The 27,999-nt window shown below is 37.0% G+C and overlaps 1 protein-coding gene across 1 annotated transcript; it reads right to left on the minus strand.

Moving 5' to 3' along the window:
* Positions 1 to 6,070: 6,070 nt before the first annotated feature.
* Positions 6,071 to 27,390, minus strand: LOC102801093 (sulfotransferase 1C4-like). Its single transcript, XM_006820205.2, has 12 exons — positions 27,333 to 27,390; positions 27,177 to 27,250; positions 25,909 to 26,035; positions 25,369 to 25,463; positions 24,933 to 25,110; positions 24,121 to 24,293; positions 21,787 to 21,973; positions 19,787 to 19,989; positions 19,137 to 19,263; positions 9,198 to 9,292; positions 8,263 to 8,410; positions 6,071 to 6,662 (listed from the first exon to the last, which is right to left on the minus strand). Exons 1-12 carry the CDS (start codon positions 27,388 to 27,390, stop codon positions 6,556 to 6,558), a joined length of 1,572 nt encoding a protein of 523 aa, XP_006820268.2. The 3' UTR covers positions 6,071 to 6,555.
* Positions 27,391 to 27,999: the final 609 nt, after the last annotated feature.

Raw genomic sequence — 27,999 nt, forward strand, 5'->3', positions numbered from 1 at the left:
AGTTTTGACTAAACGAGTTTAACCACTAGGGGGCGCTACATTCATTTGCAAGCGTTGGACATTACGGGGTACTTACAACGGAAGGGGATACTTTGTCACGGCTGGTTAGGTGTGCCGCTGAACTGCAAAAAGTCACTAAGTGTGACCAAATCTATATCGATAATTATATAAAAATACTGGGGCCTGTGGCAAAGTAAGCAGACAGGATTCATCTGACAAACCAGTACTGATTGTTGTACACATGCAGCTACCCTTAGACTTGCTTGCAGTCTGTTGCGATTCCGCAATTTATATTTTTTCCAAGAATTTTTCATCGGAATCGCAGCAGACTGCAAGCAAGTCTAAGCTACCCTAAACATTTTCAACTTTAGCACGACTTTTAAAACAATAACCATGAATTATATTCAAACATAGACCTTTTATGATTTAAATAAGCAAATTTGCATCTTTCAACATGTAAAGTACCTAATTTGCATATTATGTTTAGAAATGCACTATGTTTTTTTTCTCATGTAAAATTAAAGAAATAAAGATGCTAATGTAGTAAATAATATTATTTATTTATTGGCCTATATATGTAAATACCAGTGCCCATGTGAAACTCACATGTATCTCTATGTTAAACACACATACCCCATATGAAACACCTTCTTGTGTAAAAAACACAGTCTTATCAGTAATGTAATGAACATGCAGGCACTTTTAACATACATTATATTGGTTATTTTCATGGGTGATGAAACCTCAAACAGAACAAAATTCAGGAAAAATTCAATACACTATAATCCATGAAACATGTTTTAATATACCGCAAATGGTCTTTATTTACAAATTCAAGGCCATCGGCCCATAAAAGTATTTGCATGTACAAGAATATTTGAAAAATAAATAATACTTTACATGTACAAGAAGAATATTTAAATAAAATCACATATCTCGTTCCTAAGTTTCAATGCATGAAAGATGTATGCAGCCAGTGGTTGTAAAATGTCAGATCTATGAATTCATCAAAAGACGTGGTATTATAAAAAGTATTGGGTAAGTATGAGATTCGCAATTCATGGTAATATGGGCAAACACGGAGAAAGTGAAACTCATTTTCAATTTCATCTATGTCACAAAGAGCGCAAATACATTCTAATTTGCACAAATACAACAGTTTCCTTATGTCTGCCACACCAAGGAAATATCTGCAAGCCAGATATTGAATACGTTCCAGACAATCATATTTTTTAAACCCCCTAACCTCCAAACCATAGGTTAAAATAGGTTAAATCATGGAATCAAAAATATTAAAGAATGAATCCTAATTTAAAGGGCCAATTTTTCTAGTATTTTTCATAATACCCATAAATGCTTTTTTAGCTTGTTGTGCTAAAGACTTCGTTGCAGATGTCCACTGTAACCAACATGATAATAAAATTCTCAGATATTTGTAAAGTGAAACTATACTCAGCTGTGTGTTTTTAAAATACCACTTTTCAGATTTGGCTAGGTGACCCTCTGCTTTGAAAACGATTGATTTTGTTTTGTCCAAGTTCACTGTCATTTTCCATTTATCACAATACCCCTCAAGCTAACGAATTAATCTTTGTAGGCCAATGACAGTGTCTGAAAAAAAAAACCAATATTGTCAGCAAATAATAAACAAAAGAGTTCAATGAGGTCAGGGGAAAGTTGAATACCATGGTGAGGGGACTGTTGTAGTTCAATAGCTAGTTCATTAATGAAAAAAGAAAATAGGAAGGGACTCAACATACAACCTTGGCAGACACCAACTGGACAGTCAAAATACTCTGTATACTTATTTGATGTTTTAATACATGATCTAATATTGGAGTAAATACTAGCAAGTATACAGAACATTTTTCCCACCCTTTATCAAAATATAGGATAGTCGTTGTCTCTCTACCATGTCAAAGGCCTTGGAAAAATCTACAAAATCACAATAATAGAATTTCCCTCTTTTACGTGTGATGTATTTTTGTACTAAAGATTGTAGAATAAAGATATTACCAAAAATTGAGTACCCGTGCCTAAAACCTGCTTGTGCTTCATTTATTTTGCCAAGAGCCTACGACCAATTGTAGAGTCAACAGTTCAAAATAAAGGTGAAAATTTCACCAAAAATACTAAGTAAAGAGATCGCCCTATAATTCCCTGGGTCATCAACCGGGTCTTTTTTGTAAACTGGGACAATATTCGCCAATCAGACCGTCTGGACCTGCTGATTTGTCGTTTGATATGTTTCAGACTTTAAGGTAGAGATGCAGTTTACCTGACAGGTATTTTAATTAGTTAATTAGGAAACCAAGATGACCTCCCTTGTCCACAAAACTATATATTTTCGGAAAGGTTATTGTACGAGTTTGTTATTATTTTTCTTTTATGGACACTGTAGTTTGAAATATGCACAAAAATGTGCTTTTTTGGTCAAAAGTGATTAAAAAAAAATTAGCTCCTAAACCATGCTTCTGTTTCCTGTCAAAATTGGCTTATGGGTACATCTGTTTACTATGAAGAAAGCGCCATCTTGAAAACTGTCTACCAAATTTCACTACTTCAAGTTTATGCATAAATTAACACCCAGGCTAGTTGTCTGTACGATTGTTGTAACACTGTTCAACCAAAAACAATGCCCCGATGGCGTTTTGAAGATAAACACTTTGTCAGTCATTTGTGAAAATTTCAAAACAAAAGGTCAAAGCGTCTAGGAGCTATTTTTTTTAAAGTTCTGGGATGTGTACTGAAAAGAAGCTGAGATAATTGCTAATTTGCATAACAATTCACTCAGTAAAAAGTTTGCTAATGCTCATCATTAAAATGGCTGTAACAGTTCCAAATTTAAATGTATTATCGTTTTGTAAAAAGTTAAATATAGTACATAATATGGAGATCTCGCCATTTCTTTTTTTCACCATGTTTCTTTTTTATTATTTATGTACAGCCTTGCTAAATCTTTCTAACCGTTCAAAGGAGATAATGTTTGCACCTGTTATCTATATTTTAAAATCGTTTTTTGAGTATGTTCCACTATTCACAATTCTACAAAATTTTAAGTCTATAGCCAAGACTGTTTGGATAATAAAAAGCAAAAAAAAGAAATTTCACTCCCAAGTGCCAACAAACCTGCATCTCTACCTTAAGGTAGAAGCCTAGTCATAATTTCTGACAAATTTAGTCATAAATCGCATAACAATGTTCATTAGTTTATTATGTACAATCATGAAGCTAATGTCGCATGGTACAATGAAATAGCATTATTTTGTGTGTTACAGTTATGCTTTTTGAGAAACATGTCCTAATATTCCTTGAAAATTGCTATTTTTAGAACAATTGCATAGAACATAATGTTAAAGAAAAATTGCATTTTTTGACACTTTAAAAACCCAGATTTTTTAAATAATTCAGAACAACAAAATGTATCCTATCATTAACAATATATGATTTTTTCAGCCTATGTCACCAGGCTGGATTTTGAAATATTGCATAATATCTCTGCAAGAGGTACCTGTGGTAAAAGAGTTATAATAGTGTCAAAATGGCGAAAAAAAGGCTGGTGACCCCCAACTTTTTTTAGGTCAATATCCTTATATTGCCTTGGAGTACAATTTATTGCAAAATGAATAAATTCTGGGTTTTTTAATTTATGAGAAGGCTTCTACCTTAATGTATCTTGTCATCTGAGATAGGACTATTCAAAATGTGCCAATCGATTTCCATATCACCTGGAAGAAAATATATACTGATTAAATTTTCCAGGTGGTTTGCCAAAGCCAAATCATTATTGGATTCATTTTGTGAATAAAGGTACTGAAAGATTCAAACCATTTCTGAGAATTTATAGAGGACCCTGATGACCCTCAGTAACATGACTTTTAGTGTAATTGATCTGTCTAAGCGTTGACCAAAATGACTTATCTTGGGTACAAGTTAGATGTAAACTTAATTGCTTTTTGTAATGGCGTAATTTATCATGGCACATATTTTTAAACCTGTAACGGATTGTATGGTATTTATGTAAATCTTGCATATTAGATGAGTTGCGAAACAAACGTAACAACCTGTATGTTACGTCGTCGTTGATAATAAAATCTGGCTGGCTTCCAGACCTGGCATTAAAGTCACCAACAATTATTACATCAACTTCATCTAATTTAGACAAAATAGTCACCAATTCACTTTCCAACAACTCAATACAATTTTGTGATTCGAGTCTATTATAAACAGTAGCGTTTTGTGGAGGGATAAAGACGTTACAATAGAGAATGTCCCGAGAATCTAAACAAATTAATTCTTTTCTAAATAAGCAAAACAAGCAATCATGTAAACTTGATTGAATTAGTATTTCAGTATTAAATTCACAATCTCATTTCTGATAAGCACCATAACACCTCCAGCAAAACGACCACGTGTTGATGTACAAGGACGTGTTTTATCAAACACTTTAAAACCAGAAAAATCATTTGAAAATTGGTGTTCGTGTTCAGCCCATGTTTCGGATAAAGAAATAACATCAAATGATTTGAGGAAATGAACAAAATCAAGTGAAATAAGTTTGTGTTTAAAACCTCTAACTTTCCAAGACAAACAGTTTAAAAATGATGGACCATGGCCATGTCCCTATAGTGTAGCATCAGCCATTGCACTTCTATCGCTTGACAACTGTCTATGCTTTAGTCGTGTTGTAGACTTTTAACTCGTTTCGGTGAAGCTCGTCCTTCTCTTCCCCATCTTTGTCGTTCTTTTTGTTGGTCAATTTCACCTTCCGGAATAATAACCAGCTTTCCTCTCTTGAAGTACCTTTTACCACCCTGGGATTTCAGCTTGTTTAGCGATTCGCGCTGTCGTCTCGTGAGGTGATTTCCAAAACCTATCCAAGCCTCTTTTAATGCAGGCCGGCCGGAGAGTGCAATTATCTTGTCATCTGAATGATGAAATTTAGCTATTATTGGTCGTACACGACCTTGTATTTGTGAGCTTGCTACTTGGTGAGCCCTTACAATGTCACGTGGTACCTATACTTTATCTTTCACATTTGTATTCAAAATATTGATTACCTTATCTTTACATTTATCAAAAGTTTCACCAGTTTCCTCAGCAATTCTACAAAATCTGACATTGTCCCGTCTACTAACCGCTTCCTGTTTATTCGCATCTTGATCCAAGATATCAAGTCGTGAAATAATTTGGTCAAGCTTGTTATTAATTTCAGCTACATCGAGCCCGCATGTATTTCCATTTTCGCTGATTTCACCAACTTCATTTTTCAGTTCGCGTACCGCATTATCTAACTTAGATACCAGTTTATCAACTCGCGAATATTTCCTGGTCTTGCTTCATTTCCCTCAGTTCCCATCATATTTCATCACCATTACGGTTTATTTCCGTCAGAAGATCAGATTTCATATCTTGCATAGCCTTAATAATGTCCTTTTCTGGCCCAGGATTTCTTTCGCTATCTCCAGCGCATAGTAATATACTTGGAATGTGAGGATTAACAAGTGATTCGCAATGGTTGAATGTCAGCATCAAGTTCAAATCTACGGTATGCATGAATCGACTTGTTACATAACGCAATGTATAACACAATGTCAAGTCCAAGTTCATGAATAAATTACCGTTTTCGATCTTCATTTCTTCAGTGACGTCAATCATACATGTTAATTTCCCCATGTTTTGCAACCAGACTTGAAATTGGTCTACACCTTTGGCCACCATGTAACCGCCACCAATATTAATGGAAAATACAAGGGTAATACATATCATTCTGTAAACAAGGTTGTTGAGAGGAGACCATCTTGAGTATGGCGTATAACCGTCACTAAGCAAAACTGCTTTTCAACTTTTAGGTTGGGTAAACTAACCAATAATGGCTCTCCACAACACAATTCAACACCCATCGAAGCTACTATCACTATTTATAAAGTCCAGATACTCAAGTAATACTCACAAGTAACAAAGAATATTCAACTTTTTCAGAGAGTGCAAACAGACAGCTCACACTCCTCTGAAAACAGGTGACTGTGTTTTAACAATGATATCACGCAAAAAACACAGAGCAAAAAAATTGCTTTACATTTGTAATAATCACTTTTATTTATTAATTATCATAAAAGTTTATTCATTTCAAGAAAACATCGTCATAAAAACAACATTGACATTATTAGCATAAACTGACAACACCTTATTGTAAAACACTATAGCAACAAATACATGTACAATACATAAACAAATGTTCTTAATGTTGTTGTTATGAATAAAAACACTGGGGACATGAATATCACATTGTTCAGAGTCATTATGGCATAAAATCAACTATTATTGAAAGCACACTATCAGGTGCTGATAACGTTACATAAGATTAACAAATAATCCATACTAACTGTAACAAACGATGAAGTTACAACCAAAGTAAAATCTGTCCCACTCGCTCTCTTGAGTGGATTCAGTGTTTACTATAGTGTTCATCATGTTGACTCAGAACAATAGAGGGCGCTACAATCCTTAACACATCTTAACAACTTCTTCTCTTGGTTTACTCAAGATAAAAGTTTAGAATTTTAATTTCAATCCACTGTTACCAATCCAGGCAGCGTACTCCCTATCAAATAGTTCGTTCTGTTTCTTGGTGAATACTCTCTTCCACATACCAATATTACCTAGATATAAATTATAGTTAGTGGTTTCATGAATTAAAGATTTTCATGCTGAATTACAGATTATTTGTCATGTTATTTTCATTTGTATGGCATCAGGATACCAAAAAAAATGGGGTCATCACCAATGTTTTGGGATACAAGCATCTAAAATGTCATGAAAAATGGTAACAACTTTCTTTCCATACTGGTGATTATTACTTCAATTTTGCTTAGTGACATGGAATCAAAAAGTCATTTATTATTGATAATAATCCCAGTGTTCTCCACAAATAAAATTTAAAGAGGGGTGCTAATTTGCATATAATTAGCATATTTAATTTGCATATAATTAGCATACCAATCAAACATTTCAAAGGAAATTCTTAGCACTTTTATATGTACATCAATTAAATACTGTGTACAAGTACTATATTAATGTTCTTGAATTATTTTGATGAATAAGTTAAACCACTTGATGTGTAAAAAAATATCAACTTTGACAAATGAAGAATATCAATTTTATTCTTTGTAAAAGTGTAATGGAACAAGTTGTGAAATTCTAGCCTTTCATTTATTTCTTTTAAATTTCTTTCAAATATTTCCATTTTTATAGGTTTTATAAATGCACTGAGATATTGTAATAGTTGAGAACCCCAAGTAATAAGAAAAATATTTTCACATAACAAAATTACCATTTAAAAGAAAAAGAAAAAATCAAATCCGATGATTGTAAATAAATTAATCATTATGTTGAGTGCATTGTGGGTACTGAGGACAAAGGTCAAATCAGATACCGTGACATCCATGTTGTTTCAGTGTTTACTGTACGTTTTGTTTTGGTGATTTATTTGATTATTCTTTTTACTTTTCGCCAATAAAAGGCAAGTAACAAGCAATTGGACCAATAAATTGTTGCTGGTTCTCCTGTTCTTAAGTATCTAAGCTAATTCAGGAATGATGAGAAAACTTGTTTTGACTATCCCATTGCGTGATTAACGCAATGCTTGTGACAATCACTTCACGCATCCATTCATTGTTTTTAGTTTATTTATTCAGTCAGTTTTTCCCCAGACATCAAATCCATTGTCCTAGTTGTCACCTATGCCACTATATGTCTCTTAGTTCTTTGTTTTGTCGCCTGTCAATTAATAAGAGGTCTCTCAATAACATCGTCGGGACATCTTCCGGGAATGTGAAACCTGTGTCACCGAAAACAAAGGAGGGTGCTGAAGATAAATAGAAGGGCGCTACAAATTGAAGAGGGGTGTTTCGCCCCCTTAAACCCCTCGTGGAGAACACTGAATACTCAACTAACAATACAATGTATTTGATCGGGGCGGGAAATGTGAATGCAGGGCGCTTGTTGACCGATGCAGGGCGCACGACTACCTATGCAGGGCGCACGACTTCCTATGCAGGGCGCTGCGCCCTCCTAAAACCCCTCGTGGAGAACACTGAATCCCAATATTGTGAGAACGTTTCAAAAAATTGAAATATAGGGTAAAAATAGTTATCCATTATACACAATGCTCAAAATCAAAATTTACAGTAATAAAAATCTGAGCACTATTTTGATAATAGTATTTTTTTAACTTTAATAGCTGGTAAAATTTTAACATACCTTGTTTTGGAAATCTTGATGCCTCTTTCATTTGTTCCTTGTTCAACACTCTTTTTGACACTGATTTCTTATCAATGTCATCCAGTATACTTGTCTCTATTTCCTTTCCCAAAAATTCCCTAATTTGGTTCATGACGTTTTTTCGGTTCTGAGTTTAATAATAAACAATTAGAGTATAAACAAATAATAGAATGATTTCATATTTAGATGGAATTGGGACATTATTTCATATTCACCATTATAGTTAGTATACGTTTGCTAGAAAGAATACATTGTACTAGAAATTGAAGTAAAGTGAATCAGGTTTGCAGAGAAAAACATTAACAAATATTTATTATTGGTTTACCTTATTTAAATATATTGTAAAAGCATTTATTTTCACTGGATTTGGATCTTTGAGCAATTTCACTGGGTTTTAAGTTCATGAATTTGGAAGGAACGCAATGAGTTCTATTCCAACATTTATTAAAATTAAAAATTCCTCGCCATTCACAACACTCAAAACATCTGGATATCACAGAGATTTTTTTTTTACCATGGGGAGCAGATACTCTGGCAACTATATAATTCTGATCACACCAGGAATCACATGTGGCCACAGTCTTCAACTGTGACCTGTCTGATAGTAATTTTGACCCCAATGAAGCCATAGAATGCTCCATTTTAACTTAGAAATATCAAAAACTCCACACCCGAGGAGGGAAAACCCTATCTCCCCCACTTGGTGGCGCTCATGGATTGCAGTGTTCCCTCTAGCATTTTTGTTTCTAGAAAAACCCCTGTATCACATTTTTGTCTGTGTACATGTTCATATTATTTTATCACAGATTTGACATGTATATATATCAATGAGTTATTTTATTGTACATGGTATAAACAGAGGGCTGGAGATTTTATTCCTACAGTTCACCTATTGCTGAGAGTTAAATGCATACCTGTTTGAACTCTTCATAGGTGATAAACAACACATTGCTTTTTTCTCGTCTTTGCCACCAATATAGAGTATGATCCGCCCAGCTGCCAAACACAACTAAGACATCAATGCAAATAAATAATCATTATAGTCATTAGACGATGACGATGTTAGATGGCAGCACACTGGGTAATATGGCTGATGTTAGAGGGCAGCACACTGGGAGATATGGCAGATGTTAGAGGGCAGCACACTGGGTTATATGGCTGATGTTAGAGGGCAGTACACTGGGAGATATGGCTGATGTTAGAGGGCAGTACACTGGGAGATATGGCAGATGTTAGAGGGCAGCACACTGGTTGGTGTGAATGATGTTAGATGGCAGCACACTGGTTGGTATGAATGATGTTAGAGGGCAGCACACTGGTTGGTGTGAATGATGTTAGAGGGCAACACACTGGTTGGTATGAATGATGTTAGAGGGCAGCACACTGGGTGATATGAATGATGTTAGATGGCAGCACATTGTTTGGTATGAATGATGTTAGAGGGCAACACACTGGTTGGTATGAATGATGTTAGATGGCAGCACATTGTTTGGTATGAATGATGTTAGAGGGCAGCACACTGGTTGGTATGAATGATGTTAGAGGGCAGCACACTGGTTGGTATGAATGATGTTAGATGGCAGCACACTGGTTGGTATGAATGATGTTAGAGGGCAGCACACTGGTTGGTATGAATGATGTTAGATGGCAGCACACTGGTTGGTATGAATGATGTTAGAGGGCAGCACATTGGTTGGTATGAATGATGTTAGATGGCAGCACACTGGTTGGTATGAATGATGTTAGATGGCAGCACACTGGTTGGTATGAATGATGTTAGAGGGCAGCACACTGGTTGGTATGAATGATGTTAGAGGGCAACACACTGGTTGGTATGAATGATGTTAGAGGGCAACACACTGGTTGGTATGAATGATGTTAGAGGGCAACACACTGGTTGGTATGAATGATGTTAGAGGGCAGCACACTGGTTGGTATGAATGATGTTAGAGGGCAGCACACTGGTTGGTATGAATGATGTTAGAGGGCAGCACACTGGTTGGTATGAATGATGTTAGAGGGCAACACACTAGTTGGTATGAATGATGTTAGAGGGCAGCACACTGGTTGGTATGAATGATGTTAGAGGGCAGCACACTAGTTGGTATGAATGATGTTAAATGGCAGCACATTGGTTGGTATGAATGATGTTAGAGGGCAGCACACTGGTTGGTATGAATGATGTTAGAGGGCAGCACACTGGTTGGTATGACAGATGTTAGATGACAGCACACTGGGTAATATGGCTGATATTAGATGACAGCACATTGGATGATATGGTTTATGTTAGAGGGCAGTACACTAGGTGATAAGGCTGATGTTAGAGGACCTGCGTCCCTGCCTGGGTCCTACTTGTCACTTGCAAGGGACGCCGGGAACCAGCGATTGTTAGAGGGCAGCAGTCCAGGTGCCATGGCTATTGCTGTTAGAGGGCAGCAGACTAGGTTCAATGGTTTTGATGTTAAAAGGCAGCAGTCTAGGTGCCATGGCTATTGATATTAGAGGGCAGCAAAGTAGATGCTTTAGTTCATGATAGAGGGCAGCAAACTAGGTGCTATAGCAGATATTAGAAAACAGCAGACTATCCTCAGGTGGCTATCCTCAGGAGCGTAGCGACATCACAAGACGTTCCATGTTGCTAAGACGTGCACCACTGTACCACGTATTTCTATGGGCTCTGTACACGCTGCTGTGGAAGGCAGGTCGAGCTGGTGAAAATGCAAGAAAACAACACATACTCAACATTGAAGTAAGGCCACACTGATTTAATTTTATGGATGACATCCTCTGGAGACCCCAAAACTAATGCGAGAGGGCGAAAAAAAAAAAAATCCTGCAAAAAAAAAAAAAATCCTGCTAAAAGCACAGGACTACGAAGCTGCTATTACGAATTGGACCACAGAACACAATGTATCAAAGAACAACAAGAAGTCTTTATTTGTAGGAGGCACATGTTGATATACACATCTCGTACTGTATTACTGTCACAGGTATAACCATTTCAGACAAGCTCTAGTACATGTAGTCATGATGAAGTACAGTATAGAACGTTGATTATCCGAACGTCGATTATCCGAAATGTTCGGTTATCCGAACCTACTGTGTGTCCCCCAAAGTTTGTATGCAGGTCTGGCTGTGTTCCGTATAGTAATACAAAAGTCAACTGTGAACAATAAATACTACAGTCGCCTTGTGTGATTTCCTGGTGTAACACTTTCAATAAAGCTGTTATCAACATGTAATCCGACGTCTTTCACGTGTACGTTCATTGTTTACAGTGTCTGCGCAAACAATGAAACGAATTACAGTATCCAATAATTTCCTAAATTCAGACAAGCCTATTACGCCACACCAGTGTTCCACTGTAAATAAAAAATGTCCTAAAAACACAAACTTCATCAAATTAACTTTAACTTTACCAAGTTGTAAGTCACCGCAGTTCGGATACGTTTCCCGGGAAAATTGTACGGTGTTCCACTGCCGTCAAAGAAACGCGGCCATGAGCCGATCCCATGTTTTTTCCGATTTTTAATTTTAATGTCCAGTATCAGAAGTCACATCCTCTTCGGAATAAAAAAAGAAAGAAAATAACTTCTGGGATGTCTTGCCACAGAAGCGACGCCAGTTTAATAGTGCAGTGAAAAAGAGAGGCGAAACGACAACCCCTTGGTGTGCCTCTTTGATGGTTTATCAGCAGACAACGGCAACCAATGACCACAGTCGGCGGGCCGTTTGATGGTTCACAGCGTCGAAGTGTTTACGTCCGATGATCACAATAGCCAACCTGGATTTTTACAACAATTTATTATGTCAATCGTTCTAGGTGTTAAAAACTTTGCTGAATCCAATAAAATCGGGACATCTTGTAGCAGTTTACCATTCGAAAATCATAGAGCAATCTGGTAACATCGAGCCGCTAGCCGATTTATACACAGCGAATATGAAGCGACCTTTCACCTGTTTACTTTATCAGCGTCTTTTATCTAGTGTTGGCGTGGCTACCCCCAGTGAAATGCAAACGCTGTGTGCTTGATTTGGACGCAAAGTTGTCAATTATAAATCGACTAGAACGTGGCGAAACCGCAAGCAATCTATCTACCGAGTATGGTGTTGGTAAATCGATGATATCCGATATCAAGGCAAAACAAAAGCTGCTGGATTTTTTCAGTAAAATGGATTCAAGTGCAGGACTGAAACGAAAGATAACGAAAACAGCCTATGACGATCATTCAGAGAAATCCGTCTTCACTTGGTTCCGGGACTTGGTTTTCCCAAGAACTTTATTATCGCTACATTTTACGGACATTTTGAAACACTTTTTAACATTCCAGCATGCAACATTTCTATTACAATATATTACTGATTAAATAAAAATGTTTTTAATGACGTACTCTACATGTATTATTGTTTGATTTCATTACAGTCATGTGCGTTAGAATTTGTGTGTAGTGAGCCTGTAAACTTGAGCACGCCCACACAAGATCGCATATCCGAACTGCTTGCATAACCGAACAAAAAGCATGTCCCCCTAACAGTTCGGATAATCGACGTTCTACTGTACCTTCAGTCAAAAACACTGCATGCAAGGTACAACATGGACATCATTTTCAGTACAAGTCAAGGCGGAATGTACATATCACTACTTTATGACAATAACTAACAAAACATTGCAATGATACAGAAATGTCCTTGCTTGCTCTTCTCTACACAGTAGGGGTTAGCTTTAACCAATCTCTCGTATAGCTGTGTAAACGTCATATCTCCCTGGCCGACGTCAATTGCGTACCAGTCTACAACAATCCCTCAGTTTTTCCTCTGAACTGTTATGCTCACGTATTCCTGGCAACGCAATACCCATGTGCAGAAGATCATTTACGACAAAATTGGCACGTTTTTAGATAGTCCAAAAAGAGTTTTACGACAAGCCGGCGCTTTGCGACAATATGAGTCGGCAAGTTCCGGACAGAAAACCGATCTGTAGAGACTCGTCGTTGGAGATTTTTTTTTTTTTTTTTTTTGAGAAAAGGCGAAAACTAATGCGCGCGTGGATGTCATCCATACAATTAAGTCGGTGTGGCCTAATCCTGAACAACCAAATTTATATGCATTACACATGCAGGGGTAATCTTATTACACTGTTCAGGGGAGTCTCAACAACCATCCCAAAGTACCGTTTTCTGACAGTTTTTGGCCTTTGTTTTCACCGCAAGAGTTGCCAGGCGGTGAAAATGCCCGGATGTCCGCCCCTGAGAATTGGTGTTAGAAATCAGCAGACTAGTTGTCATTGCTATTAATGTTAGAGGGCAGCAGACAAGGTGTAAGGCTATTGACGTCAGAGGGCAGCAGACTAGGTGCTGATACAGATGTTAGAAATCAGCAGACTAGTTGTCATTGTTATTGATGTTAGAGGGCAGCAAAGTAGATGCTTTAGTTCATGATAGAGGGCAGCAAACTAGGTGCTATAGCAGATATTAGAAAACAGCAGACTAGGTGTAAGGCTATCGACGTCAGGGAGCAGCAGACTAGGTGCTATGGCTATTGATGTTAGAGGGCAGCAGACTAGGTGCTATGGCTATTGATGTTAGAGGGCAGCAGACTAGGTGCTAAGGCTATGACGTCAGAGGGCAGCAGACTAGGTGCAATGGCTATTGATGTTAGAGGGCAGCAGACTAGGTGCCATGGCTATTGATATTAGAGGGCAGCAAAGTAGATGCTTTAGTTAATGATAGAGGGCAGAAAACTAGGTGCTATAGCAGATGTTAGAAAACAGCAGACTAGGTGCCATTGCTATTGATGTTAGAGGGCAGCAGACTAGGTGCTATGGCTATTGATGTCAGGGGGCAGCAGACTAGGTGCTAAGGCTATAACGTCAGAGGGCAGCAGACTAAGTGCTATGGCTATTGATGTTAGAGGGCAGCAGACTAGGTGCCATGGCTATTGATGTTAGAGGGCAGCAGTCTAGGTGCCATGGCTATTGACGTCAGAGGGCAGCAGACTAATTGAGAGGGCAGCTGATAGGTCTAGGTGCTGATACAGATGTTAGAAATCAGCAGTCTTTACTAGACTTGTCACATCCGACAAGGTACAACACACCACTTACATAAGGTAAGGTTCATGCCAGGTTCGGCCACGTATGTGCAGTCAGTCCGGCGAACCATTTATTTAACAAAACATACTAATAAAGCCGACTAAAAACGGCTGCCATTACATTGCATGTAGTGTTCAAATTGAAATAAACTAATTGAGAGAAAAAATAACTTACATGAACTGCAAAAAAGATCGACTATTGATGCTCGAAATCAACATTACTCGGTTAAAGAAACATTTAAAATAACTGACAAAAAACATCGACAAAATAGTAACCCCCGTTACTGGCACGCCGACCGCCCAGGAAAAACCAGGAATAAAAAACCCTTTGAGGAAAAAATACCTGGAAACCTGTACCCGTCGCACTGTCGATCGTGCCCAGGGGAAGGTGGCGGGTGTCGCCCTGTATTATACAACAAACTTACAAAACAACAAGTTGAAAACTGCACTGTAGCGAGACTGGCCTAGATTGACATTCAACCTTCTGTCCTCTACTTAAATACCCCTTGTCACATGACCCCACATACCATACTCGTCTGTTTGCCATCTTGAACAGACAATAGTTACCCGCTATACTACGAAACGCGGTTAACAATATGTCTTTACTAGACTTGTCACATCCGACAATGTACAACACACACTTACATAAGGTTCATGCCAGGTTCGGCCACGTAGATTAAAAAAAGAACGGACCCGTACGTACGCCTACAAAGTTTGCGAAATTGACAAATGACTAGCCAGCAAGTCAACAGCGTCGCCATCTTGGCGGTATCTGATTGGCCCTAGCCGTAAAGAATGAATGCCAAATCTAAAGCATCATCACCATGCACTGCCCAAGACGTTTGACAATCGTCTCCTTCGCTCTGGTGTAACATAACAGCACACAACTCAATCGAGTCTAGAAATAACGACTGTATTACCCTGTTTGCACTGCTCAGCTTTAACTGAGAAAATAAAAAATGACTTGTGGTTTTCGTAAATAACATAGCAAAATAAAAACTCTTCAAATTAACAAAACTGTACATAATGAGTATTTCATACAAAGCGACTTCAAAATATTTCTGCAGATACAGAGTCTTCTCTGAATTCAACAAAAAATATGCTGGGATAGACTATCAGTGAAAAGATGGATGGTTGGATAACTGTAACCAGCTGTAATAGTTAATTGTGTAAACATGACTGTTGGAGACTAAGCAAACATTCAAACAAATAAGAAAAAAAAATACAAAAGTGACCCTTCCTTGCCGATAATAGTGTTTCCATTATTGATATACGCGAAGTTCTTGAGTGTTACCGTAGTATTTTCGCTGCGTGATTCACAAAGTAATACTTCGTCAGCCTAATAGGACGTCGTCCAGGCTCAGACCTGAAACAAAAAACACTCTGTTAATAACTCTTACATCATGGCTTCTCATGCCAAAACGTTTAAACAAAACAAATGTGTAACGCCACCAGATAGAAATTGAAAGTTTCATTAAATACGCCATTGTGGCATACAAGTATTAATCTTACTATTCGTCCCACTTTAATTGCATATATATTGTCAGCCGGGCATATCACTGTTCGAAAGAGGCCGACTGCCACATGGGAATGAATAATGTGCCACGAGCTTGGTCTCATCTCAACTTCGCACATACCTTGTTCATTAATTTTGTAAAGCCATTTTTGAGTGCTTGTTTCCCATCCCAACTTTGGGAAAGAACATCAATTGTCTCAGTATTGGGACATTTTCAGCTAGGGTTGAACCTCGCATAATGTACTAATGCTGTCAAAAGCATCCTTATCCACTGAAATGTAGATCTCGGAGCATCCAGCTTCTGGGCAGCATCACTACTGATGCTCCAGTCGTAATTTACTGTTGCTGTCAAACGCGACCCCATTCACAGAAATGTAGATCTCACATAGCTTTAAGCTCCTGGAAAAGCATAAATATTGATGATCTTGTCGTCGTTGACTGTTGCTGTCAATAGCAACCCCATCCACTGAAATGTAGAACTCACAGAGGATCAAGCTCCTGGACAGCATCACTACTGTTGCTCCAGTCGCAATTTACTGTTGCTTTCAAAAGCAAACCTATCCACTAAAATGTGGATCCCAAAGGGCATCAAAGCTCCTGGAAAGCATCATTACTGATACTCTTTCCCTAATTTACTGTTGCTGTCAAAAAGCAAACATATCCACTGAAATGTGGATCCCACAGGACATCAAGCTCCTGGAAGGCATCAAAACTGAATACTACAATCGTTGTAAACAACATGTTTACTAAGCCCATCGGCTAGAACATTCTGCCCCAGGGGCGCACACCTTGGGCATACCAGCGTATATGCTATCACATAAATCAAATTGCATAACACTATATCCCGTAACTCAGGCACTCTACTTTCGACTCTCGCAATCTTTGCCACGATCTAGTTATTTGTGCACAATTGCACGTTTAAGCCTTCAAAACTTTTACTGTTTCATAATAATATACGGTGAACTGCAACAAGTTCCTTCTAGGTTGAACTTCCAACGTGTCCTTATAGAGACCACTTACCTTCTTGATCAATACATCTGCCATAGCCAATTGAGGACGTGTCAGTATAAAAAACACACACGGTGTATGACCTTCTAAGTATTTACTGTTACATGCACTTCCTGGTTATCCGCTCAAATCTTTCCTTATAACAAACAGTGAGCTTCAACGAGTGCTCGCCAGGTTGAACTTTCAACAATGCTATACAGAACACTTACCACATACACTCTTACCTTCTTGTTTAACATTATAAACCACCATGGCCGTCATGGCCGTCATGTACGGAAGCATGGCGTAGTCCCATTTATGCGCATTAAATTCCTAACTCGCTTATCTAACATGATGAAAACAGGCACAAATATACCTATTGTGGAATTGCAGTGTTTTACTGATTCCTTCAAACATGCACGGTTTGAAAGAGCTCTAGATTTAAATAAATCGTTACCAGCTTTGATTTCATTGATACGTTGATGCAAGCTCACCAATAACCAAGTCACACACACGCAACTGACCAACAACTTACCTTCGCTTTGGTATTTTTGTGAATAAACATGGCGCGATGGAAATGCCAAATTCCAAAGTAAAACGCCTTGGACACACACTACCTACGACCTTCTCTTGGGAGAATCCAAAATAGCCCTGATTTTTCCACACAAAAGAATAATTGTCAAGCGAGAGACGCGTCTTAACAATGAACGTTGAATTTGAACAAGAAAAAAAAAACATAACGTTACTACAATCTAAACACCAGTCAACGTTTACCTGCCTTATTATATCGACAATCAACTAATAACGTGGGAGAATACATATTTCTTCAGTACTCCAAGATCGAATTATCAATTTCGGTTGACGCAAATATATACCAGGGAGAAGTAGCCATAACCGGCATACACGTCCAACACTTTAGACCAAGTGGTTGTCACTTTACAAACAAATTACCAAACTCTAAACCTGCATGCTCACAAGAGTCCCTGGCAAAGGGACGCAAATCTCAAAATAGTAAGTTAGCCAAATAGTGGAGTGACTGTAACACCACTCACATCGTACAACTCAATGCATACAGGAATTTTTTTTTTTTTTCGCGCGATAATTGACACCCCATAAATTAGGGATGCTACCTCACAAAAAACGAACAATCAAGATCGGCATAAGTGTTAAAATAGTTACATAAAGAGTTACTTAACTTAATGTTCGACATCTTTGGATTGGAGAACACGTAACGAATACGGCACGTGAAAGATGCTCATGGTTTCTTTGAATTCTCCGCTCTCGAAACAGTACTCGATGCCATTTGTAAGCAATCTTGCTGTGGTGCCGGATATGATGCCAACGAGGCTGCATCATAAATAAAATTAATATTGCAGTCTGTTTCTTCTCGGCTTCAGAATGTTTCTTGCCTGCTTTTTAGCCGCCCAAAACATAGACCGAAATGTACGTCTTGTATGTTTTGACATCTCGTCCAAGGTCTTCCCAATCGGCTAACCGAAGTGAACGTTGTCGTGCATTCCCGACACTACGGGATCTGCTAGTTCTATCAACCGTCTTTTCTACTTGCACTTGAAAAAACATAGTCGTGATGTTAAAGGTTTACTGCTGGGCTGATAGTGCCGCACTGCCTGATCCATGATGATTCACACGAGAAGCACAGGAATGAACAAAGTGTGACTAAAAAAGGAAACCGCCGAAAACTGCACTGTAGCGAGACTGGCCTAGATTGACATTCAACCTTCTGTCCTCCACTTAAATACCCCTTGTCACATGACCCCACATACCATATCCATCTATTTGCCATCTCGAACAGACAATAGTTACCCGCTATACTGCGAAACGCGGTTAACAATATGACTAGGTGCCATTGCTATTGTTGTTAGAGGGCAGCAGACTAGGTGCCATGGCTATTGATGTTAGAGGGCAGCAAAGTAGATGCTTTTGTTCATGATAGAGGGCAGCAAACTAGGTGCTGATACAGATGTTAGAAATCAGCAGACTAGGTGCCATTGCTATTGATGTTAGAGGGCAGCAGACTAAGTGCTACGGCTATTGATGTTAGAGGGCAGCAGACTAGGTGCCATGGCTATTGATGTTAGAGAGCAGCAGACTAGGTGCCATGGCTATTGATGTTAGAGGGCAGCAGACTAGGTGCCAAAGCTGTTGATGTTAGAGGGCAACAGACTAAGTGATATGGCTGATGTTAGAGGGCAGCACAGTGGGTACAATAATATCTATAGATGTAGAAAAAAGTTTACATTACCAGCGTTTCTAATGAAAGCATCAAAAAATACATCCCAAGACTTGACGTTTGGTATAGCTGTGTCTACTTGGTAATGATTATATAACGATACTGCTACATCTTTAGGATTACGTGCTATGTAAATTATCTGAATCAAAAAGGCATTACACAAAACAGATAAACAATTTGTAATCAAGTATTTATATTGAAACTTTGATTGAATTAATATGTAATTTTAGTAAATGAGGAAGTTAATTACTGTTGTTTGTGAGAATTTGTAAAAAAGTACTCGTACAGATTGGTGGATGGTGAATACAATTTAAAAGTAAAACAAAAAAAGTAATGAAGAATGAAACAATCTGAAATGCTTTTTACACCAACAGAGAGATACTAGCAGGTATGTACATTACATGTACAGTCTGAATGTAAATTACATTTAGCGAGCGTTAAGCTGAATTTCAAAATTACCATATATCTAAATTTAATATATGTAGATCGAGTAATCTGCCAAAATATGTCTTATATTAGTAACCTTGGTAAATATTACAAATAATAAATTAAGATTAATTATGACTATGTTACAAACTTCAGAAATTGAAATTTTTATGGAAATTAAGGCAAAGCCATCTTAGAGCGGGCTTTGAAATTATGCTTGAGATTTCCTGGAATACCTTTGCATTGGATTCACCTAATTGTGGAGGTAACAAACTTCCTTGTAAGTGACTGGCAATAAATCTTGGGGACTGTGTTTCACAAATCACTTCATAGTTTGGTTCATGCTCAGAAATCGCAAACTCTGGAAACAGAACCACATCTGTCGCATGACTCTCATATTCTGCTATATGATGGGCAATTTCCATCATCCAAGCTGCACCTAATGAAAAAGACATCACTGTACTAATCACTTTAATAAAATTATGAAAATTTAGATACATTCTGTATGATACACTTTTACTGCTGACTACATCAAATCAGTTATATTTAAAGTGCCAACAAGTATTTATAAAACACAGTCCTAGTTTTGTTTTATCAAAAATTGATTCTTGTCTTCAGTACAAAAAACATGTAGATATGTCTACCAAAGCGCTCTATGTATCATATGAATGTCAATGTTAACGCAGTATGACTGGAAGTGCATAGAATGACAAAATGTGGTAATTATATTCATGCATACAGGCAGAAAAACTAGCATGGATACCATGAAAAAAACAAAAAAACAAGCAGCCTCTCGGCTGAGATAGCTCCGCTGTTAGCAATGCACATTTCAATTAAAGAACAGAAGATATCATTAGAAAATGAACAATATGCATAGTATCAATGCAATGAGACTTGCTGTTTTCAACAAGAATTCAAAAATATCATTTTTCACCATAAATGATTGTGGTTTTTAACAAGAAGAAAATATCACTTTTTACCAAAAATGACAAAAATATTCACCAAAATTAGAGAATTAAAGATATCATTACAAAATGAATAAATCTGAGAGAGGTCCACATGTAGTACCTATATATGTAATATCAAAGCAATTGGACTTGCGGTTTTTAACAAGAAGTCGAAAATATCACTTTTTACCAAAAATGACAAAAATATTCACCAAAATTATAGAATTAAAGATATCATTACAAAATGAACAAATTTGAGAGTGGTCCACATGTAGTACCTATATATGTAATATCAAAGCAATTGGACTTGTGGTTTTTAACAAGAAGTCGAAAATATCACTTTTTACCAAAAATGACAAACATATTCACCAAAATTAGAGAATTAAAGATATCATTACAAAATGAACAAATCTGAGAGAGGTCCACATGTAGTACCTATATATGTAATATCAAAGCAATTGGACTTGCGGATTTTAACAAGAAGTTGAAAATATCACTTTTTACCAAAAAATTACAAAAATATTCACCAAAATTAGAGAATTGAAGATATAATCATGAAATGAACAAATCTGAGAGAGGTCTGCCCAAGGTACATATACACCAAGTATCAAAGCATTCAGGCTTGTAGTTTTCAAGAAAAAGTCGAAAAAGTAAAACATTGACACGGACGACGACGACTGACAATCACTTATATAATAAGCTCCGCTCGACAAAGTTGACAGCGGAGCTAATAAAATAAGATGTGCACATGTAAGACATCATACACAGTCTTAGTGTTAAGTTTGAATGTGATTGGGCAAAGCATGTCTGAGAAAAAGCTCTATATAAACAGAACCAAAATTAATACTGTCAGATGACAGATTTCACAGAGATGTGAAATGTGAATAGTCCTGCATATCACGTGATGACAAATGTATTTTTCTAACGTTTATATCTGTATAACCATCCTGAACAAAACAAAGGTCATGGTTCAAATCCATTTTGCCCACCTTTTCAAAAGTTGAGAAGAAATTCTATTCAACTTTCCAAATTCCAACACTAAATGCCCAACACTAACAAGTTTGTGAATTCCAATCAACATGCACACAAACTAATTACTAATATTCATATGACAAAAACTGTGGCTGATTACAAATCTACTTAGTGACAAAAGACCAAGTGTGGAGTTACAGAAATAAACACACAGTGCCAGAACAAGGGATGACATGATCAATACATACACCTGTAATTTACCTGCACTATGTAGAGCTATTAATAAGCAACTTAGTCTCATATAGTTATGAACTGACCTGCTTTAGGGTAGCTTAATAACCATACGTCATCATCTCTGACTGTAAACGTTGACATTGCATTGAACACACTGAACGGAACACATTTGGGGTATACAATTCCACTATAGTAATTACAATCTTCGGCCTCAACAAACTGTCCATACATAAATAGTCTGAGGTTTTCAGATGACATTGTGAGTATATTCTACTAGAAAAATATACAGTTGACAATGTAGAATTAAAATCTATATGGGTGTTCAGAAGTCTGTAACTATAGGCCGTCTGTCTCACTTGGTTACACACTTGGTGTGGTTGACAAGAATTGGTGTTTTGATCACACTTGAAAACAACATATATCAACATTGTTAGTTTCTGTTGTTTTTAATATATATGTATAAGTATCTATTATTATTATACATCTGCCACCGTAACGCCATAAGTTACAGTGTGCCAGAATTTTGCGGTATTTTACGAGGTATTTTCATCCTACCAATTTTGAAGATGCAAATTCCAAATATTGAATGATTTATGCGTAAGCATCCTCTAATAATAAAACAAACATGGCTGCCACCAGAGGTTGAACGGACTCAACACAAAGAAGTTCGCTGATTCTGTTCTAAACTTTTTGGATTTTGGCATTGCCATGGTGTATCCTTGGAAGGAAAAGATGTATAATAAATAAGGTTATTACGAGGATACCTCAACGTATTCACTCAGACAGTACGCCACGCATCGACTTCCGCTGCGCAGCGGTCGATACTCCAGCTGTACTGTCTTCGTGCATACTTTGAGGTATCCATCGTAATAACCTCATATTCTTAAAATATAAAAACAATATATGAATGAAAAAATAAAGACAATTTGCAACCAATGGCGAAATATAGAATAGAAAATGATCACCTAATACACTGAGAATTATTGCTGTTTTGTTTCATAGAAGATGTAGTAGCTAAGGCTGGTCCTAGTGTATGGTTTCCCCCATAATTAATATGAATTTATTCTGACTGTTTCCTCATCAAAATTTGGAACTTTATTTTGTGCAGTCAGGAATAATTTGACATTTCATTACAAAATGTTTCTCATCCTCAATTATATGAATCACAGCTGCAAAGCCCCGGGTATAAAGCATTCGTCCCTTTCAAGTTGATAAATAACCATTCTGGTTGGAAACAAATCATTTAGGAATATATACAATAGTGTTTTCTATCTGTATCTTTTTCAAAATTGCCAGATATGACGATTCTAAGTGTCTAGAAAATATTCGTTGTTCAAAACGACAAAACTTCACCCTGGGATACACGCGACTGTAGTCAGTCACGGAGTAACGGTATTCAGGGTCACTTTAACGATTATATCATTGTAAACTGAACATTACCTTTACTGTATTATAATGCCTACACACTATAAATATAGCTGAATATTTTACAACGAAATTAATTCCGGCGGTTTCCGCGAAACAACCAGAAAGAATGACACTATCAGCTGAACTTCAAAATGACGGTTTATAATGAGGAACTACATGAAACACTAGAGGGCGCCATCATGTTATGTTTAAAATTAAATTGTATGCGAATGTTATTTTTTGCCCAAATCAACCAAACATGTGGTTCGAGCCCTGGCGTAAAAGTCACCTATTGTCGATCTAACATGTCCCAGCTAAGAACCACAAATAACATAAATTGTGATCCGTATTCATGGATGGGTTGGGGAACTAAACCAGAAGTTTAAAGCACGGTGGTCGTCGCGCAGGCGTGTTCGAATTTCATGTAAATAAACAATGCGTTGTATACGACGCTATGAGTTCCATATCGAACAGGACGTGGCACGACGACTGCCGCCCTTTAAACAACAAACTTCAGGCATCTGTCGAAGTCAGGCGTGGCACATCACCAGGCATGATTCCAAAACTCGGACAAATATTGTATGATTTCTGCGGTAAAATACGTGTACACAATAAGACAAATGTAGCCATTATCTTTCACACACAAAAAACCGATTATATCTTGTCTGGATATGCAGTGACTTCCAAAATGATCCAATTGCTATCATACTAAAGGGAGGCATCGCATAAATGAAAGGTACATTATAAAATAAATCATATTTATTTCCAACTCTGTTCAAAAAGAAATGTTGTATTTGTATTAAAACTGTTAAATTTTGTATTTGTATTAAAACTGTTAAATTTTGTATTTGTATTAAAATTGTTGAATTTTGTAGTTGTATTAAAACTGTTCTCAGACTGTCACCAACATTCAGTTCAATACAATTTTGTTGACAGAATTATCTTCTCGACTTCAACGAGTAATAAATTCGGCCACTCAGTAAACTTGTCTCGTGCTGACAGGATTGTGCCTGATTAGCTACTCTCAATGAAGATGGTTTGTTGACATGGTTTTCTGCCTTGTATATAAGCTTCGATTTAACTGTAAACGTTAGATCACTGTCAACAATCCATTCCTTGTATTTTTCATCAAATAATTTATTCTGCCCTACGGTGAACTGACTCTTCCATGAACCGACTTTACCTGTAATACAATCACATGGAATTGCGTGTAATTGGAGTCAAATGCCAAGTTCTATCACCCATTTTGACATTCCTAAGTGTGTCCAGCATACTTGTGTGTAGAGCAGTAACACCGTGTATCGGGGCCTCGATCAAGCAAAAATCATCGGGCTCTCATCACACCTCAACCCCCAAAACAGTCCGTTAATTAACGATCGTGACCTAGTAGAAATACTTCAACAATTATTTAACATGTAATTTAATTAAGTCATTAACTAAAAAACTCAGCACATTGCACGTGCTTATTTCTAATTTGCGTTGTGGAGACGCAGTGTAAAATGTAACACACAGAATACCAGTCATATACATTGCATTGTTCGGTTCTCAAATAAAAAGATTTGAAAATTCGACCTTTCACCTAATCAATTAAAATTATAATTGTGATCGAAATCGTATCATATCTTTGAGAAACTTTTTAAGAGACACGTGGCACATAGTTTTCTGATCGATTAAGAAGAGTTTAAAAGTTCTTTACATACTCATGATCAAAGTTTACTGTGTGAGTGATAACGGTTCATATATTTTTTTCATTTTTTAGAGAACGACGGAACAATTAGACTAATAATCACAATTCTGCGGACCCGGAGTTATATGCAGTTACCTTTTCTTACAAACGGCGACTGTGATTTGTCCACCCTGAAGGCGTCCAGGAGATGCTTCCTCGGTGCATCTTTTTTCATACTTTGAAATGTACACTTGTCAGCAATCACTTTAATTTTGTTCTCCTTCAGACTTATGTCAAGAAATCTCGCTACCTGGCTCACTATTCCCGCGAGATCCTGACAAAAGAATAACGAATACAATGGGGCATGTCACTAGTTTTATCGGTCGATTTTCAACTGTGTTTCAACCCCCACTGTTACAATGCGGTACAAAGAGTGACTTCCAAAGAAACAATGTCTTGCCAAGTACATGTATTTGCTTAAGTCGTCGAGGTCGACAGTATCAACAAAGTGTTAACTGCTCGCATATAAATCTACATTTCCATAAAGCATGTTCTTGCTTTGATGACGTTTAATTAAAATTGTTAATTTTACCTTTTTCATTTGCTCGTACGAAACGAACATGACATTGTCTTCAAAGCGCCTATTCCACCAGTATAGAGTATGATCCGCCCAACTGCCAAAAATAACTACATGAAGAGTAAACTTGAAGTGAACCTCTGTACAACTTCTAGTATAACAGGCTTCACAGACTATCATCTGAAACATACTTGCAATACTTCACATGTAGAGATAATGACCCAGAGAGTTGAAAGGATGGTGGTCGTCGCGCCGCGTTCTCTTCGACGTGAAACCCACAGCAACGTATACAGTGTTGTGTTAAATCATAGACCTTAGAAGGTCTAAGGTTAAATACATTGTTTGGTTAAATTAGCAAAAAAAAGTAAAAGGTGACTTTTATAACCGTTTAAATTCAAATACTAAGTTTATAAAATTTAATAAATAAATCACTCCTGTACTTGAAACATTTGAAAGGTTGGTTCATGTGAATTGCATTTCAACAGACTCATGATTGACCCTAGACGACGAGCTAAAATAGTGGCCGTCGTGTGTGTGCGTGTGAACCGTATTTACCATCATTGTTGATGAACGCATCGTAAAACTCTTGCCAGGATTGGTGTTCGCGTATCATAGGAATTGCTTTGTGGTGGTAGTACATAGACACAGCTACATCTTTAGCGTTCCTGGCTACGTAGATAATCTAAAATAAATGAATAATTAATTAATTAAAATTATTGTATCGGTCGATAACAAAACTAACGGAGTTATTTATGAGGTTAAAATAAATACAGACCGTTACAGACCAGACAAATGTGAAACATTTTAGGAAAGTTTCTGTATTACACAAAACTGAAAGCGGTAGCAAAAATTAGACATTAGGATGAAATGATATTACTACATGTTACCATGATAAACATGTCAATGGCAATCATTAAACCTCTATAATTATTACAAGTAAAAAAAACCAAAACATTTTTGTACTAATTAAAATGTGATTTCGAACTGTACATCACTAGCATTATTTAATTTGGTTTGTCGCCATGACAATAATCATAATTATTCGAGACATCAAATATGCTATCACGTCCTAGTAAAAAAAACGCTGCTAGACCGGAAGTTTTTTTTTTTTTTTTTTTTTTTTATTAAATGAATTCGCCGTCGATCGTTGCTCTCCGTGATACGGATACATAATCGATCAGCATGTTTGCAGAAGTTCCTCTAGTTGATGGGTTTGAAAAACGGATTTGCACGTCGGGGTGTATGTAACTATAATCATAGTTTGACCGTGTACTATAACGTACCAAACATGTATTGTTTATTATTACACTTTTTTTTTTTAAATGTTTTTGTGCCAGGCGACAGTTCCGGACATTGAAAGTCACTGTTGTCTCTCCTGACTTTTTTTTTGTAAGTGCAAATTGCAAGTGCTAGTGCTGACACATAGTGCATTTTGCCACAGAAGTCATTTCCTGTTTGGGACTACATGACAGGGCTGTGTAGCCATCTCCCTATCAAATGACAATTTTAATGCGCTATCCTGGCGTCAACCAGGCCGGAAGTGTGTTCATTGTATTCAATATAGCCTGACATGGTTGGACATAGTTATCGCGCTATTGACAACGGAGTAAACTAATTTGCGGTTCGCAATTCCACGATTGTTGCTGATCTATTATTTTAAGGAGATTTTTTAAATACAATTCATGTTATATTCTAGTGCATGTATTATTATTTGAGGAACATGACTATTAGTTTGTTTTCTGTAATTATGATGACTTCAAATTTTGGTTCAGTAATTTTTCACGCAAAATGTTCAGATATATTAATTGTTTCAGGACTTTTACCATACAAAGATAATATTTTACATCGTTGGATCGTATCCATGTGCATCCATTTATTATTAGATCTACATTCTCAACTGGCAAAAATGTAAAAATTACCATAATCGGCTTTTCATATATGCTTAGATTACAGAGATATCATCATATGATATATAATACCTGCTTTAGGGTAGGTCAGCAACCATATATCGTCGTCCCTTACTTCAAATGTCTTCATGGCATCGAATACAGCCTCGGTAACTAATTTAGGATATCGACGTCCTCCATAATAGTTGTAATCTTGAGCTTTGACGAATTTAGTATGTTCATCCATTCTTGTTTTAAGCTGTAAATTCAATTAAGATAATCGTAGTTATGGTCGGGTATGTACCAAAATTGCATTTTTTTTTATCCCTACCTCAATTACTACTAAATGTGGGATTACGTGTACATAACAACGATTCGTGGTTGTAAAGTCTACTTGACTTTATATTCAAAAGAATAAAGATCGTACACAAGGATGACCTCAGGCAATGTTCGACAGTAATATTTTTACTGACTACGCATGCGTAATGAAACATACCACTACATAAGGAGGAGCCGTAGCTCTTGCAATACGAGGGACAATGTATACGAGGCACTAACGTTACACCTTTCTTTTTTTCAAGAGTTCATATAGTGTTCATCAATAAATGCAAATATGAACGAATAAACTTATATAAATTCGAGAACTAACTCTAACAAATGTAACACAAAGTGTGAACGATATATTTTCACATGATATGAACGTACAATTTATAACACAAACTTTCTGTAAAAGTCCATCAAGTGGCAACATAGTCCCTCA

This window comes from Saccoglossus kowalevskii, chromosome 4 (genome assembly GCF_978046115.1).
Source record: "Saccoglossus kowalevskii chromosome 4, keSacKowa6.1, whole genome shotgun sequence".
Classification (NCBI taxonomy): Eukaryota; Metazoa; Hemichordata; class Enteropneusta; family Harrimaniidae; genus Saccoglossus; species Saccoglossus kowalevskii.